At 42.8% G+C, this 18805-nt stretch overlaps 1 protein-coding gene across 1 annotated transcript; it reads right to left on the bottom strand.

Moving 5' to 3' along the window:
• Nucleotides 1–625: 625 nt before the first annotated feature.
• LOC118986240 (adhesion G protein-coupled receptor E2-like) lies at nucleotides 626–17037 on the bottom strand (the record flags this gene model as incomplete). The annotated part of the gene is made up of 12 exons (XM_037045028.1): nucleotides 16965–17037; nucleotides 16533–16586; nucleotides 16105–16239; nucleotides 13208–13363; nucleotides 12862–12951; nucleotides 12472–12660; nucleotides 11528–11574; nucleotides 11321–11398; nucleotides 10724–10901; nucleotides 1399–1506; nucleotides 988–1208; nucleotides 626–805 (listed from the first exon to the last, which is right to left on the bottom strand). Coding segments are annotated over exons 1-12 (1509 nt in total), but the record flags the coding sequence as incomplete, so codon positions are not given.
• Between the last annotated feature and the right edge of the window lie 1768 nt (nucleotides 17038–18805).

Raw genomic sequence — 18805 nt, 5'->3', positions numbered from 1 at the left:
CCACCCACATGTGTATGCATAACTGCTCCCAGGTTGTCAGTCAAATGCCATCTGGATGCTTCTGTGAAGGCAGTCTGGGTGGAATTCAGATCCACAATCAATTGACTTGAAGAGAGAAAGTTTATCTTGGGTGGATCAGAACTAATCAGATGAGCCCTTAACTGATCTAGGCTCTTGGAAAAAATGATTCGAACTTTACGTTTTCACATGAGGGAGCTTCTCCTGCTGGCCTCCAGATAGAAATACTGATCTACTGTGGGAGAGTGAGGAGAGGGCCACATGGGAAGGAATGCAGGTAGCCCCCAGAGCTGGGTGTGGCCCCCTACTTCCAGCTAGCAAGGATGTGAGAAATCAGTCTTACAACGGCAAGGAACTGAATTCTGCCAGCATCCAGGGAGCTTAGAGGAGAACTTCTAGACTCAGATGAGATTGCAGGCCTGGCACACATAGTCATTTTAGCCTTGTGAGACCTAGAGTAGACAACCCAGCTACACTGTGTTAGATGGTTGACCTGAGGATTCTGCAGGATAACAAATTTGTGTGTGTGTGTGTTTAAAGAGCAACATCTGTGGGAATTTATTACATAGCAATAGTCATTGAAGTCAGCCTCTCTTAGGTCTCTCACCTGCACATCATACTGGGCCATGAGGACAGCAAAGCTGCTGAGGTGGGTGCATTGGCAGGTGGTGCTGGTGTCTCTGGAGCCCACTATCCTGCAGCCTTTGGTGGACCAGTAACCACTTCCATTCTGGCCATACTCCCAGAAGACACAGAGCACCTGCTGCCTTGGCTCAGGGGTCACTGACTGTAGGAACAAGGCACAGGTGTGAGCTGATGGTTTTGGTGCCCAGAAATGCCAACGCAGATCTTGCTTGTGAAGGGCCTTCCTGGGGAGATGATGCACCCATGGGGGAGCTCCTTGAGCCCCAATACTGTGACAAGACTCAGACCTCTTCCACACCCACAGACCCACCTTACAGAACTCACATGCTCAAAGACAAAGGTGACTGGGGAGCTGAGGTTCTGGGTGTCATTGTTGCTCACAAAGACAGAGATGACATCTGAGAGCAGGACGGGGGAGACCCTCTGAGGCAAGCCTGTGTGTGTCTCATGCAGAACTTCTGGTCCCTCAGTTTCCAGGATGAGGGGGGCCCCTGCCAGCAACTTGCCCATCCCTGGAGTAGAGATAAGGCCCACCACAGAAGGGCCTGCAGGGCAGGGTTAAGGTTGACACTTGGGGTACCCAATAGGACCCCTTCTTTTTCAGGTAGAATCTTTCCTTGTGGACCCACCGTAGCCCTCACTTTCCTTCAGTCTTCAATTTTCCATTTGTCCCATCCTTGAGCATCTTGTCCCATTGTGAAGCCTAAGAGACCTTCTCACCATCTCAGCCATTACCTGAGTCTTCAGATTCCTGAATTGTATCCCAGTTCAGCAGAATCTTTGCTTTATTGACACTCAAGCTGACATTCCATTGTCCTTGCTCCTTTACCTTCAGGGACAGTTATGTGAGTTGTGGGAGTTATATAAGGGAGTTAGATTAGTCATTGCACCTACAATGGCTGCTATAATACCCTATCATATATATTTAATATATTATATAAATAATCTATATAAAATATCTATATATTATATAACATCACATATATATGTATATTTTAAAAATATTTCATTTATTTATTTTTAGAGAGAGGGGATGGGAAGGAGAAAGAGTGGGAGAGAAACATCGATGTGTGGTTGCCTCTCATGTCCCCTACTGGGGACCTGGCCCGCAACCCAGGCATGTGCCATGACTGGGAATCGAACCGGCAACCCTTTGCTTCACAGCCCGTGCTCAATCCACTGAGCTACACCAGCCAGGCCATATTTATATATTAAATAATATATATATTATTTATATAATGGTATTATTTGGCATGCATAATAACAATATTATACATAATATTTGGTATACATAATAATAGCATATATATCTTATGGATTTACAAATAATTATGAGAGAATATCATGAACAGCTATTGAACAACTTAAATAACCTAGATGAAATGTAGAAATTCCGGATGGAACTGGAAAGCATTATGCTGAGCGAAATAAGCCAGGCAGTGAAAGACAAATACCATATGATCTCACCTTTAACAGGAATCTAAACAACAAAACAAACAAGCAAGCAAAATGTAACCAAAGACACTGAAATACAGAATGTGCTGACAGGGTCCAGAGGGGAGAGGGGAGAGAATCACAGGGGAAAAGGGGAAGGACTCGCATGAACAAGTATAAAGGACACATGGACAATAACTAAGGTGGGGGGCAGAGATGGGAGGGAGGTGGGGAGCACTGGGGGGGCAGGGCTGGGAATGCAAGAAAGAAAACTATACTTGAACAAGAGTTAAATAAAAATTAAAAAAAAAGAAATTCCTAGAGACAGACAAACTTCCAACACTGAATTAAAAAAATAGGAAGTTAGAACAGACTTGTAACAGGTAAATAGATTGAACCAGTAATCAAAAACTTCTCAAAATATAAAGCTCATAATTGATGGCTTCATTGGTGAGTTCCACCAGCCATTTATGAAAGAATTAATACTAATCTTTTGTAAAATTCTCCATAAAATAGAAGAGGAACACTAAGTGATTCTATGACTTAGAATTCTATTCTAAGTAGTCACCATTACCCTGAGAACAAAGTCAAGTAAAGACATCACAAGAAAATAAAACTGTAGACCAATATCTCTTATATACAGAGATGCACAATTATTGAACCAAATATTGGGAATATTTTAATCTAACAAAGGTCAACGTATGTACATGGAAAACTACAAATAGTATCAAGAAAAATTTTAAACCATAAATAAATCAAAAGACATTTTGTGTTAATGGATTGGAGATGGCAATAGTCCTCCAAGTGATCTATAGACTAAATTTAATCCATATCAATATTATGGGAGTTTTATTTATTTATTTTTACAGAAAGGCTAAAGATCATCTTAAAATTCATAGGGCATTGCAAGAGTACCAAACACTCAAAACTATCTTAAAAATGAAAAACAAATCTGGAAGACTACACTTCCTGATTACAAAGGTACTGCCAACATAAAGTAATCAGAACAGTATGGTACTGAATTCCAGTCAAGATGGCAAAGTAGATAAACACTCTACACACCACAACCACATCAAAATTACTTCTAAACTACAAAACAATCAACTTGGAACCCTGAGAAGACTAGCTGTAGAGAGGTCCTATAACTAAGGAAATAAAAAACCACATCAAGACTGGTGGGGGGTGGAGACAAGCTGGCTGCACACTCAGTACAGCAGCTGAGAACTCAGATAGATGTCTCAGTTGCAGATGTCCCCGCTTAAAAAGAAGGAGTCTAAGCCCCACACTGGGCTCCCAAGTCAGAAGTACCAGTACTGGGTAGAAAAGCCCCCATATCTGGCTGTGAGAATCAGCAGAAATTCTGTCCACCTGGGTGAGATGAATAGTTGTTGGAAAGCCAGGTGTCCTCTTAAAGGATCAGCACACAGACTCACATACTTACAGGCACTTTTACCCTGGGCTCTGGCAGAGGGAGAGAGGCTCAGGGGCACCAGAGACATACACGGAGAAACTGAGTTGTATGGCTTCAGGGCCAAGGCTGGAAGGACAGCTTCCATTGTCTCTGTGTTGAGTCTTCCTCACGCACAGCTGGCAGGCAAACATCACCTTTTCTGTGTTGAGCCCTTCCCCAACATGACCAAATCTGAATCTGCATTGGCCTTGTGAGCATCACTCACCCCATCTTGAGGATTCCCTGAGACCCGGCCCCACCCAACTCAGGCCCTACCAAAGGCTCTTTCAGCAGCAAGAAGCCGGCATGTACCCATGTACTGCTGGAGGCTGCTTAGAGGCAGGCACGCAGCCTTGGCCCATGCTGCAGTCTTTCTTAAAAACTCGCAAAGGTCCACAGGCTCCAGGCTGGCAGTGGCTGGTCTCATTGTGCCATGGGTCTTTTGCTGAATGGCCCCAGGCTCTGCACTGATGCCAAATCTGAATCGGCATTAACCTAATGAACACCACTCACCCAATCCTGGTGACTCCCTGAGACCCCACTTCACCCAACTCCCACACAGCCAAAGGCTCATTCAGCAGGTGATCCTCACAGGCAGCTGGAAAGTAGCAGCAATCCATGGTAGCCTCTGGCCTTTTCTGAGAGGCCCCAGGCTTAGTACTGATGGCAGCTGATCTCAATTCACAGGCTTCCTCCACAGGACTCCAAGCTCAGCACAAGCAGCTACCAGTCATGGATAGATTTGTAGCTCCCACAAGATGGCCCTGTGCTGATCACTGGCCCCAGAACCAACATACCTGGTAGCTGACTTCAGACTGCAGCAGAGCAGTACCTGATTAGCTCCACAAGTGGCACAACCAAAGGGTGGTTTCCACAGACACCAGAGCCCCACTGGTGCAAATTCCTCACCATGGAATCAGCCCCTACACAACAGTTCATACACTGTGGTTATGGCCAGTCATCACAGCCAGTCAGCCTGAGGGTAAACCCCACCCACTGATGTGCCAACGGCAATCAAAAGTCAACTACAATAGGAAGGCACACTCAACTCACACAAGAGACACTCCTGGAGCACCGGGCTCAAGAAATCAGGGAGACTGCACCATTGGGACTCACAGGTCACATGCTACCGAAGACCACCCTGACAAGTCTGAGAGACATAGCAAATCTACCTAATACATAGAAACAAACACAGAGAAATAACCAAAATGAGGAGGCAAAGAAATATGTAACAAATGAAAGAAGAAAACTCCAGAGAAAAACTAAACAAAATGGAGGCACAACTCAAAATAAATCAAAGGCCTAAATATAAGATGTGAAACAATAAGTGACATACAAGAAAACATAAGTATTAATCTTATGGACCTTAGTCTTGGGGAAGATTTTATGAAGTTTACCCCAAAAGCAAGAAAAGGAAAAGAAAAATACATGAATGCGACTATATTAAACAAAATGCTTCTGCACAGCAAATGAAACCAACAACAAAATGAAGCAACCAACCCAATGGGAGAAGATATTTGCAATCAATGGCTCTCAAAGGTGTTAATATTCAAGAAATATAAAGAATTCATACAACTCAATGCCACACAAATGAAAAATCTAGTTTAAGAATGGGCAGAGGACCTGAACAGACACTTCTCCCAAGAAGACATACAAATGGCCACAGATATAAGAAAAGATGCTTAACCTCACTAGCTAGGGAAATACAAATCAAAAGTACAATGAGATACCACCTCACACCTGTTAGAATGGCCATTATCAATAAGACAAGTAGTAACAAGTGTCAGAGAGGTTGTGGAGAAAAAGAAATCCTTATATATAGATGGTGGGAATGTAAACTTGTATGGACACTATGGGAAACAATATGGAGCTTCTGCAAAAAATTGAGAATAGTTACCATATGACTCAGCAAACCCTCTTCTAAGTATCTACCTGAAACATTTGAAAACATTTATTTGCAAGGATATACACAACCCTATGTGCACTGCAGCATTATTCACAGTGAGCAAGACATGGAAACAATCAAAGCATTCTTGGATAGATAACTGGATAAAGATGTAATAGATATACACAGTGGAATACTACTTAGCTGTAAGAAAATGCCATTTGCAACAACATGGATGGATTTTGAGAATGTCATGCCAAGCAACATTGGACAGAAAGAGTTAAGAATCTTAGGGTTTCACTCATGTGAGATGTAAAAGTGAAAGCAATGTATGAACAAATAAACAAAAACTCATAGACACAGGCAGTAGTATGGTGGTTACCAGAGGGAGGTTGGGAAAGGAAATTAACATAGGGTAAATGGGGTCAATTTTGTGGTGACAGAAGATGATTTGACTTTGGGTGGTAGGCACACAGTGCAATATGCAGATCATGTATCACAGGAATGTGCACTTGAAACCTATGCGATCTTATTAACCAATGTCATCCAGATAAATTTAGTATTAAAAAAGACCAAAAATACCAATGGCATCTTTCAAAGAACTAGAAAAAACAATTTTAAAATCTATATTCAATTACAAAAGGCCTGGAATAGATACAGCAAATCTTAAGAAAGAAGAACAAAGTTGGTGGCATCGTGCTACCTGATACTAAACTCTTCTACAAGGTTACAGTAATCAAAACAACATTGTATTGGCATAAAAACAGACACTTAGATCAATGGAATGGGATAAAAATTTCAGAAATAAACCCACACCTATGTGGTCAATTAATCTATGACAAAGGAGGCAAGAATATACAGTGGGGTAAAGACAATTTCTACAANAGAAAGAAGAACAAAGTTGGTGGCATCGTGCTACCTGATACTAAACTCTTCTACAAGGTTACAGTAATCAAAACAACATTGTACTGGCATAAAAACAGACACTTAGATCAATGGAATGGGATAAAAATTTCAGAAATAAACCCACACCTATGTGGTCAATTAATCTATGACAAAGGAGGCAAGAATATACAGTGGGGTAAAGACAATTTCTACAATAAATGGTGTTGAGAAAACTGGTCAGAAACATGCAAAAACTTGAAACTAGATCACCTTCTTACACTATATATGATAATAAACTCAAAATGGATTGAAGGTTTAAGTGTCAAATCCAAAACCTTAAAACTCCTGACAGAAAATGTAGGCAGTAAACTCTCTGACGTTGCTCACAGTAGTATTTTTTGATATATCTCCTCAGGCCAAGGAATCAAAAGAAAAAATAAACAAATAGGCTCCATCAAACTAAAAATGTTTTTGCACAGCACATAAACCATCAACAAAACAAAGAGGCGACGTACGGATTTGGAAAAGATATTTGCTAGTGATACATTTGATAAGGGGTTAATATCCAAAATTTATGAAGAACTCATACAACTCAATGCCAAGAGAAAACAAATAATCTAATTAAGAAATGGTCAGAGAATGTGACAGACATTTCTCCAACAAGGATGTACAGATGGTAAACTGACACGTGAAAAGGTGCTCAACATCACTAATCATCAGAGAAATGCAAGTGGAAACCACAATGAGATACCACCTCACACTTGTCAGAATGGCTATCATCAATAAGTCAACAATCAGTAAGTTTTGGAGAGGATGTGGAAAAAGGGAACCCTTGTGCATTGTTGGTGGTACAATTGTTGCAGCCACTATGGAAAACAGTATAGAAGTTTCTAAAAAATTCAAAACAACTGCTTTATGACTCAGCAATTCTACTTCTGGGTATTTACTTGAAGAAATCCAAAGTAGTAATTCAAAAAGATAGATGGGTCACTGTATTCATTGCAATATTACTGACAATAGCCAACACATGAAAGCAGCCTAAGTGCCCATTAGTACATGAATAGATAAAGAGGAGGTCATACATACACACACTGGAATCTTATTCAGCCACAGAAAAAAAATAAAATCTTGCCATTTGTGACAATGTGGACGGACCTAGAGGGTATTGCCCTAAATCAGATGAATCAAACAGAGCAAGACAAACACCATATGACTTTACTTTAATGTGGAATCTCAAGGTCAAAATAAACAAAACAGAATGTGACTCCTGGATACAGAGAATAAACTGATGGTAGCTGCATGGGGAGAGGTTTAATTAAGGGACTGGGTGAAAAAGGGAAAGGGGGATTAAGAAGTACAAATTGGTAGTTACAAAATAGTCACAGGAATGTAAAGTATAGCACAGGGAATAGAGTTAATAATATTTTAATAATTATGTATGGTGCCAGGTGGGTACTGGACTTATCAGGGGATCACTCTGTAAATTATATAAATGTCTAACCACTATGCTGTACACATGAAAATAATAAAAAATGATATTGAATGTCAACTCTAATTTAAAAAATTATAAATAAATATTGTTATTTATTACCAATAAATAAATATTTATATAATAATATAAATATTATATTTGAACTAAAACAATAAACCAGTATGATACAGGCATAAGGCTAGACATATAGACCATCAAAACGGAATTGAGAGTCTATAAACAAACTCACTTGTCTATGTTCAATTAATTTTCAACATGAGGTGCCAAAATCCTTCACTGTAGAAAGAGTAGTTTCTTCTATAAATGGTGCTTGGCCACCTGATTATCCATAGACACAAAAAGAAGTTGGTATCTTACCTCATTCACTAAACAAAAAGTGAACTTAAAATGAGTCAAAGACTTATATTTAAGAGCTAAAACTAGAACAATTAGGAAAAATGTAAGGGCAAATCTTCATGGTGTTCAATTTGGAAATGGATTCTTAGATATGATACCACATGTACACACGAGAAAAGAAAAAATAGATAAAATGGACTTCATCATACCCAAAACACCTGTTCATTAGTGAAGATGATGAAGAACATGAAAAGACCACCTATGGAGTGGGACAAAAGCTGCAAATCATGTATCTTATAGGGTACTCTCTTAGAATATGTTGCAAATGCTTACAGCTCAACAATCAAAATTTAAAAATAGGCAAAGGACTTGAGTAGATGTTTATCCAAAACACATACTCAAATGTTCAAAAATGACAGGTAAAAATGTTAAACAGCATTAGTCATTAGGGAAGTGCAAAACAAAACCATAATGAGATGTCACCTGACATACACTAGAAAAGCCATAAAACAAAACAAAACAAAATGAAAATAACAAGTGTTTCTGAGGATGTGGAAATTTGAGCTCTAGTAAATTGCTGGTGGGAATGTAAATGGAAGAGACATTCTGGAAAAATAGTTTTGTGGTTCCTCAAAAAAGTTGAGTGTAGAATTACCATGTCACTCAGAAATTTCATCCTAAGTTATCTACCCTAAAGAGCTGAAAAAGTTATTCAGATAAAACTTGTACACCAATATTAATATTAGCATTATTCACAATGGTCAAAAGGAGGCAACAGTCTACATGTCTATTAATAGATGAATGGATGAGCAAAACGTGGTATATCCATATCCAATGGAATATTATTCAACCACAAAAAGCAAAGAAATATAATACTGTGAACCCTGAGGAACCAAAGACACCTACTAAGAAGGGCTCCTGGTAGCTAGCTGGGCTCAAATTAAAGAAAAGCAGAAGTCTAGCAGCCATTCCTGCACAGGGGCCTCTCAGGCAAACTGTACATCACAGACTGGACTCTGTAATAAAGGGCCTGTCTGTACCCTAAAAACGCCTGCCATCTGAGCCAGCCCTTATGAAGGATTCCTGGAATCCTATTTCAATCAATAGGATTGAGGCTTCCCCATCCAGCCAAGGCTGCCCAATGGCAACCATTCAGACAGTGTCTATTCTGACCAATCAGGAAAGTACCCTTTAGATCAATCAAACTGTATGCATTTGGCATCATCATTTGCATGAGAATGGAACAATCAGAAACTGGGGGAAGGACTTTTTCCTGGGCTGTGTCTCCCTGGCTGTGCTGAAACACTGAAGGTGTCTCACTAAAGTGGAGTAAAGCAGGCCTGCGCTTCATGGAGCAGAGCACAGCGGACCGCTGAGGAGCAGAAGAGATGTTTAGCTGGAGAGGGGCTGTCCTGCAGCAGTTCTGTTTTCACAGCCTTGCTGTACCACAACTGAACTATTTTGCACTGAGTACTTTTCTTCTTTACCACACCCCAAATTGGGGATTCCTGTTTGTGTTTGAATTGGTGCCAAGTATCATCTGTTGACAATAAATGCTACCACACAGATGAACCTTGAAAACATTGTTAGGCAGAAAAAGCTAAATTATAGGGTAATGTACTTAATGATTTGATTTATATGAAATGTTCCAAATAGGCAAATCTATAGAGACATAAAACGGATAAGTGGTTGCCAGGGGCTGGAGGAGGAAGAAATGAGGAGCAACTCCTTAGTGGGTACTGTGTTTGGCTTTGAGTACTGAAAATATGTTAGATGAAGAGGTGATGATTATAACTCCCAATGTACTAAATGCCACTGAATTGTATAATTGGTTAAGTGAATTTTACTTCAATAAGACAAATCATTTAAAATATCAAGTAATATTAAATATATATTCTTTAAAATAAAATAAATTATTCTCTTTCAAAGCCTTTTCTATTTTAAATTCTTCATTATCTTTATTTCATCTGTTTATAATTTTATAATGAAAATATATATTATTTATAAATGCATTAATTTCTCTTTTATTAAGGTATAATTGACATTACTTTCAGATGTTCAAATGGTTTAACACATATATTGCAAAATGCTCACCACAATAAGTCTAATTAACATCGGTCATTATACATAGTTACTAAATTTTTAAGATTTGCTACAAGGACCTTTAAGACTTACTCATGTAGATACTTTCCTGTGTTAATACAAAGTTATTAACTATAGTTGCCATGCTGTGTATTCCATATCCCCATGATTTATTTATTATGTGACTGGAAGTTTGTAGCTTTTGACTCCTTTCATCCATGTCAACCACCTCTCACCCCCTGCCTCTAGCAACCACCAGTCTGGTCTCTGTATCTATGATTTTGTTTTTTAGATTCCACATACAAGTGATATACAGTATTTGTTTCTGTCTGACTTATTTCACTTTGCATAATTTATTCATTTCTTTTTAAGCTTTATTTTAATTTGTTTATGAGAATAACACTGAGATACAAGTGTGGTTACTCAGCTGCCCTGAGGTTGGAATGAGGTGGAGAATGGACAGAGTGGAGCCAAGGGCAGGAGGCCTGGTACTTACCTGTGCCTCCAGCTGCATTAAAGGTCAGTGACTTATTGGGTGGGGCCTTGCTCAGCTCTCTGAAGACAAGCTCCATGTTGAAGAGCAGGTTAGTGGCCACAGAGTGCTGCTCTGAGTGGGCACAGGTCTTCAGGTCTTCAGGGTTCTCCAGTAGGCCATCAACCACCTGTATGACATTCTTGGGTGGGGGGTAGGGAGATGGGGACACAGAACCGGTGGATATTGCACCAGAGGAGCTACAGGAAGACTCTACCTACTCAGCCACAGAGAACCAATTATTTGGAGATAAAAATGGTACCTGATGGGATTCCCTGGGTCTTTGCCCCTGCAATCCAACCACTCAGAGGTCAGCCCTGTTCATGAATGCCAATACTGATGTAAACCCAAAGGGCAGGAGAAGAAAGATGCTAATCTGTGCATGTGGTGCCTAACAGTGAATACAAACTCTGTGTATCTGCTCTTCCCACCCACCCAGGAGAGGTGGGGACTCAGAGCAGGGTACCATTGTGTTCGTTCGGGTCTGTCTCTTCCCAAACCAAGGTTTCCCCAGTCCTCTATGAGATGCCTCCATCTGCCTCCCTTGGATTCTGTCCTTACCTGGATGGTGTCCATAGCCAAGGATGATGTGAAGTCTCTACCCAAATCATCAATTTCTTTTAAGAATCGGGAATAGCTCTGGGGCAAGGGGAGATGAGATGATCAGAGAGACTCCCAGGTGGATAGGGGAACTTGGGGAAACTAGGTGGGTGCTGCAGGCAACACGGAGGTAGTCCCTGACTCTTGGTTTCTGCTTGAGCCACTCACCTTGCTATTGATTCTAGGAGGTGCAGTCCAGTTGGGGAAGGATGCCCCTGGAGGGGAGAGAACAACAGCTCATTTGGTGTGTGTGTGTGTGTGTGTGTGTGTGTGTGTGTGTTGGGGGTGGAGTCTGTTGAAAGGTCTGGCCATGTGCCTTTCCAGATTGTCATTTGGTAATTCACAGACCCTGGTTTGGGAGCATCTGGAAGAAACCCTTGTCCCCCACTTTCCTCCCCACTGGTTAGTGGGCCTCTTTTTTTTATTCACATGAAGGCCTCATTGCATAGTAATGTGGTGGCCTAGATGCTCTGTTGTCTGAAAGTGGATGGAATCAGCCTGAGTCTTATGTGTATGCCACCCCCAGTACCCTCAGCTTTCCTGGAAAGTTCCCAGTTGGGGTGGGAGACAGAGACACAGTGGGCCTTCTTGAGAACTGACTGAAAAGAAAATGCTGCATCTCACTAGCAGGATCCATTTTGGGTCCCCATAATAGCCTTTGTCCTAATTCCCAAAGGCTGGCTGCTCACTGGCTGAGTTCTTGGATTCCCATTGATGCTGTCAGGGCAGCAGTCCTCCCTCAATGCCAGCCCTGAGATATATCTTGAGAGATGGCCCAAGAACCATCCTTGAGGCAGGCCCTCCACAGATGAGGCTATAGTACAGGGGCAGGGAGAATTAAGAAGTTGCTAGACAACACAGGGCCACCCAGACAGTGACACCAAGTCCTGGTTGGTCACTAGGCACTGATGTCCAGCCAGGCATCCCCGGTGCCTTTCTCTCATTCCTAAGAAGGCATCCCCTAGACTGGCAGGGAGTGGTGAGAATCCATGTCTGAGGAAGACCAGAAGAGGTGAGGGTTGTCTGGCTGAAGAGGGGAGGGGTGTGATGAGTGAGGAGTGGCAAAAGTTTTCTGTGCTCCGGCCACTTGGTCTCCCACCCAGAACACAGACCTCTGTACCCCCGTGTGTGAGGTAGTTGTCTCCGATGGTGCCCTCTATTATAGCCTGGTTTAGATCGTAACTTCTTCCATTTACGTGACTCTTCAAGCCTGTGTGTGTGTGGTGGGGTCCATGTCATCCTTCCCAGACTGGACTCAATATTCTTCTGGGTCCTTGTCATCTGGGTTGTCCTCACATGGTAAGCTGAAATTATTGGGGATGGTTCAAGGGCATCACTTAGAAATAGATGAAGTCTGAGCAGCTGAGAAGAGGGGCTAGGGTGCGGGGGTTGTTGGTCGGGGACAGGGCTGGCCAGGGAAGATGGGCCCACCCTAGAACCTCCACTCCCATGTTTCTGGACAAACTTACTGGGTCTGTCAGAAGCCAGGAGGCCTGAGAGTCTGTATGGTGTGGCCGAGCTCATGTGTACTGCAGTGGGGGAAGGTCCCTGTCTGGCAGTCACTGGTGACAGAGGAGAGGACAGATATGGTGCTGAAACACAACATACTATGAGCTCCTGAAGAGTCTTAGATGTCATCCCTCTCTTTTGATTTATGGAAATAATATGCCAGAAGGGCAGGAGGGATCCTTTGAACTTCCAGAAATGACTCTTTGTGGAGAGTTTTGGGCCTTGGATTTCAGAGAGGGCAGGTGACCAAGTAGGACAGCCCTCTTATGTTGTGGAAAGTGGGCCAAGTGACCTAAAACTTCAGAGATAAGCAGGTGGAAAACACAGGGAGGTTCTTACCTTGACATGTGTTCTCATTTTCATTCCTGAACTCTGTTTTCCCAGAATGAAGCCTATATCCTGAGTTGCACCTGCAGTAATAGCTCCCCTCTGTGTTCTGGCAGTTGGCAAATTTTCCACAGGACACCACTGAGGATGGTTCGCATTCGTTAATGTCTGGAACACAAGAAAACAAAGGGTCATCTCCCAAAATGTGAAATATCCTAATACCACTACCCCTCTTGTTCCATAAAAATAAGATTCCAGGTTGGCAGGAGGGACATTCTGAACATCTGGAAGTGGCACTCTGGGGAGGGTTCTGAGCCTTGGGGTTCAGAGAGGGCAGATGACCAGGATGGTGCTCAGGATGGTGCTCTAATGACTGAAGAAAGTGGGGCAATGGACCCAAAACTGCAGGGACAGGGAGAGAGAGGACGTGGGGTCATTCTTACCTTGACATGTGTTCTGACTCTCATGACTGAAATTCAGTGCCCCAGAAAGAAGCTTGTATCCTGGGTCACACATGCAGTAGTAGCTCCCCTCCGTATTCTGGCAGGCTGCCAGTTTTCCACAGGACACTTTCAAGGGTGGTTCGCACTCATTGATGTCTGAAACAAAATGGGGCAAAGGGTTACCTCCCAATGGCGTGAGTTCCCATATGACAGGCCCTGGCCCCCAGCCAGACATTGTCATGAGGACTGGATGGTATACAGGTCCAGGGTGGCACTCCTGTGGCTGGACTGGGCTGGGAAGAGCCAGCTGCTGCAGAAGCCCACTGACCTCTCTGTTCATATGTGCTCTCTGACTGCTCTGAGAGCACCTAAACTCAAACACTCTGTTGTCATGATGGGGCAGGAAGGAGGGCTGCATCCCCCGTTCCAGAACTTGAGGGGTAGATGGAGGCACTGACTCAGGCTACAAATGCTCCACTGTGGTGCTGTTTACAGGAGTGGCCTCCAGTCAGGGAGAGTGTGGCAGTGAAGGCCACCCTCAGTGCTGAGGTCATGGACGGGGTCATGGCTGGGGACTTTCCAGGGTGATATTGTCATTCACACCTGAAGATAGAGCCAGGTGTCTGGCCTCTGCCCATTGAGGTCTCCACCCCCCATTACTCAGAGTGGCCCAAGGAAACTGCACCCTCCTTGTCAGGCCCTCTCCCAGCTTCCAATGTCTGCCCTTTTGAAGATGTCCCAGGATGTCTTTCTCAGGGGAGTCTTCTTGTTTCCACTTCTGGAAGAAGTTCCCCCTTATCAGAGCCCATCACAGGGGTGAAATGAGGAAGCAGCACCAAGCTGCTCACAGCTGAGTCACTACAGTGTTTTCTGGCATTTTATCTCCTTGTTCTCTGAACCTGAGACAGAAAGAGATGCCAATGACCCAGGTCCCCTTTGAGTAGCTCAGGAACCTACTGAGCAGGGGCTGGGCACTGTTGGTTAAAAACAATGGCTTAATAAGAACCACATACACAAGAATGAATCAAAATGCAGGAAACCAAAGGATTTGGAACCTGATAGGACTCTCAGCTGGTCTCTTTCAGATCAAAGTTTCTTCTTTGAACATGTGGGTTTTCCTTCTAAGGTCCCTAGCCTAGGCTGTGGGTGTCAGCACTAGGTCAGAGAAAAAGCAGGAGGGATGTTTCTGCTCTTGGTGAAGACAATGGCTGGAGGCCTGTCTTCCAGGTTAAGGGTATGGGGTAGAGTCGTGTGACAAACAGCTGAAACCAGATGTGTGGCTCTGGAAGATATGACAATGGGAAATTACTCAACCTGACAAGTGTGCTCCCAGCAAGGAGCTGGGATCCAGTGACAGTAGTAGCAGAATCTCTTCCATGTCCACTGAGTCTACAAATTTTCATGAGACATCCACATGTGAATGCACAAATGACTTTTTAGGAATACCTGTAGGGTCACGGATGGGGTGGGCATTACTCAACATCTTTTTCTTTCCCCTAATAAAATTTACTTTTCACTCAATATTAAATACCATATAGATGCTCAGAAAACAAAGAAAGTGCAAAGACAACGAAGAAAATCACCTATAAGTTCACTACACAGACTACTGGGAAATTTTAGGAATTTTAACAATTGTTTAAAACACAAATGAGTGTTTTTAAATTATCAATAAATATGCATCTAAGACTATTTTGAGTAGATGAAAAGAATTTCTTGGTGTAAAAATCATATAATTTTTTACCCCTTGTATACTGTGGTAAAATTCACATAGCATAAATTTACTATCTTAACCATTTTAAGAAGGATACTTTCCTTTCCTGATCTTGTGTTATTGAAGAATAAAAACTCCAGTTTTAGTCCTGGATCTAGGTTCTACCACCTTATTAATTGTGTGACTTTGGATAATTTACTCAATCCTCTTGCTACAAATTATGGTCTTTTAAAAAACAACACTACCATGAAACCATAAGTGTCCTAGAATAAAACATAGGAGCTGAACTCCTTGACATTAGGTCTGGCATAATTTTTTGGATTTGACATCAGAAGCAAAGCTAACAAAAGCAAAAATAAATAAATGGGGTTAAATTAACCTAAAAAGCTACTGCATTACAAAGGCAACCATCAACAAGATAAAACTTACAATTTGGGAGAAAATGTTTGCAAATCATATAGCTGATAAGTGGTTAACATCCAAAATACTATATAAAGGACTCAGAACTCAACACAACAACAACAACAACAACAAAATAACTATGCAATCTAATTTAAAAACGACTAGTGGATTTGATAGACTATTCATGAAAAACTGCCCACTTCCCTCCTTTTCCCCTGCCCTGCCTCCTCTCTCTTATCCTTGACAGAGTGCTCCTGTGCTGCTCTCAGGGATGAGGGCTCGGGATGCCCCACAACCTCCCGCCCACCCAACAATTTCTGTATGCCCTCCACTCCCCACCCAAGTCTCTGTACCATTGCAAGTCTCCATGAGTTTGGTGACGATCTCCCCAGATGAAGAGCTGAATCCCGGAAGACAGCGACAGGCAGTGGCATTGACACATGTGGAGTGCAAGGGGCACCATGGAGCACAGTCTTTGGGGACAGAGGCTGTGGGGATGGAGACCATGGTCAGAAGCCCCAAGAAATGGAGGAAGTCAGCTACCAGCTGGGGTCCAAAAGTAGAAGGGTGTAGGGAGGGAGTGATGCTGCCATTGAACTTGAAAGAGCTCAGAAAATTCTAGACATTTAGGGAGGAAGAAATGGCTTCTGTTAATTCCAGAAGACCATCTTTGGGCCCAACCTTTGGAGTAAGCCTCCTCTCCCCGCTTGTTGGTGAGAGCACCCAGACCTCAACAAGCACTCCTTGGCTTAAGTCACCAGGCCTGGCTGGGCAAACTCACCTGTCAGGTTTTCCTCTGCAGCAGTCAATGTCAAAAACAGCTGCAAAATGAGTCCTGGGGCAGATAGACAGACAGATGATAAAGACAGGAAAGTGGAACTCATTTCAACCCTTGTCCACCTGGCCGTTGCCACCTGGGCAGGTGGCTCTAGCCCTGCAGCACACAGCTTTCTGACAGCTTCTCTGAAGTTTTTACACTTGGAATCAAGGACTCAGGCTTTCCACTCCATTTCCTCGGACTCCCCAAGGAGTCAGTCATTGACAGTCACAGCCCTCAGGGAACCTCAGGTGCCACAGGTAATGAGACAGAACCTACACACAGCTGGTGACAGGGACACATCTTAGAAACCCCAACCTCTCCCAATGGAGGGTGTACATTTTACAGGAGGAAGAAAGTCCTCAGATTGGTTTGCCTTCTATAGTGTCCACATACTTTGTTCTTTGGCAATGGCAGAAATCTGCTTTGTGAAGACCCCAGTCTCTCCTCCTTGGTGAGTAGGTGCCATTTCACCTATGGGTGACTGTGGTGGCCTCGATGCTCTGTTGTCCAGATGTGGGTGGAAGTGGGCTGAGTTCTCCCTGTCTTTCAGCCCCTGTGCCCTCACTTCCCTGTGCAGCTCCCAGGTGGGGTGGGNAAAAAAAACATATTCACACTAACATCTCAACTTGTGTTTCACCAGATGTCTGAGTACTGCAGCTTAGCCAAATTGATCCATAAGATTAACTAACACACTGCCTATATTATTTGTCTCAGAAGAGTAGATCATCGAATTATCTGAAAACTTCATTATGCTAAGAAATACATTATCTTTGTGTGCATATCATGGCAGGATGTAAAGGACAGTAAATTAGTAAAGATCAATATTAATGAGGTTAGCTGAAGTCTGATTAGTCTTTATTTCTTTCAATGTTTCGGATAATAACTGTCATCTGGTAAATCAGGTATTCCTTACAGATTGTCCCCATTGGTTATAATTTGCTTTCTGATTTTTATGAAAAAGTGACATATTTATCATTATCTGATTTGTGGAGCATGATTTTTTAATAATGGAATATTTGGGGAAGTTCTTGTAAAGGCACACAGATCTGATTTTTCATTGGGTTCATGCTCACATGGATGAAACGACAGACTCTGATAGGTGACCATTATTGCCTTTAGGGTAGAGCTTATTCCTCTGCACCCTTAGTCATTTACATACCATGCAGTCTGTTCAGTGACATTTCTCAGGACTGAACAGGGTGAGAAATGGCACAAGTTGAGCCCTAAGTGCACAACATGGGAACCAGGAGCTCATTTGGAAGCCACATAGAAGGAGGCATAGAAGCCACAGTCCTCTACCTGGAGAGGCCACTTACCTGGGAGATAATGGCTCTGCCTGCAGGTGCCTTAGTTCTAGCTCCTCACCCCTCACCCCTCATCACCATCCTTTTTTGATTCCAAAGCTCCCATTCATGCTGATACTGTGAGCTAGGGCTCGAACTTTTGGAGTCTAACTCCAATACCCACGTTCTTTTTGTATACCCAGAAAATGTATGTTAAACAAGGGAAATGATCCTGGAAAAAATCCTCAGATTTGTGCCATTGACAGAAAACAAGAAACTGGGTCTGAGCAAAGGGACACCAGTCTAAGGACTTTCTCCTTTAGGATGTACCCCCCCCATTGGTAGAGGCTGGGGTTTCTAAGATGTATCCCTCTCAGCAGCTATGTGTATGTTCTGTCCCCTTACCTGTGCCACCTGAGGTTCCATGAGGACTATGTCTTTTGGGGACTGATTTCGCTGGGTGAGGTGTCAAGGGTCTTGAGAAATGGAGGAGAAAGGTGGAGTTCTTGATCCTGAATAAAGTACAAGAAGGACCTGCTGAAGGCTGTAGACTGCAGAGCAAGAGGCACCTCGACAAAAAGCAATGGCCATGCAGCCAAGAGTTGAAATTGGAGATTAATTTTCTTTGTCATCTCTCCATCTTTTTCTGTCCCAGAACTGTCAGTGCTGCTGATGTTGCCTTGGGTTGCTGCAGCTTTGAAAGATACAGGTGAGTCTGCCCAGACAGCCCCCATTAGTGATATTAAGCTGCAGTCTGGGTCTTCTTGCCAGTTGGGAGGGAAGAAGGCTTATTCTGCAGGTGAGGCTCAGACATGGTCTTAAGGGAATACCATCTTCCCTTAAAGTGAGAGATGGAGATAAGGGAAGCTGTTTTTACCTCCCTAAATACAGAGGTTTTTTTTTTCTCTCTCTCTCCTTTTCCAATAGCAGCCACCCCTCTTTTCTCTCCCC

This window comes from Sturnira hondurensis, unplaced genomic scaffold (genome assembly GCF_014824575.4).
Source record: "Sturnira hondurensis isolate 20B ecotype Veracruz unplaced genomic scaffold, ASM1482457v3 Scaffold0004193, whole genome shotgun sequence".
In the NCBI taxonomy this organism is placed as follows: Eukaryota; Metazoa; Chordata; class Mammalia; order Chiroptera; family Phyllostomidae; genus Sturnira; species Sturnira hondurensis.
This window is presented reverse-complemented; position numbering and strand designations above follow the sequence as displayed.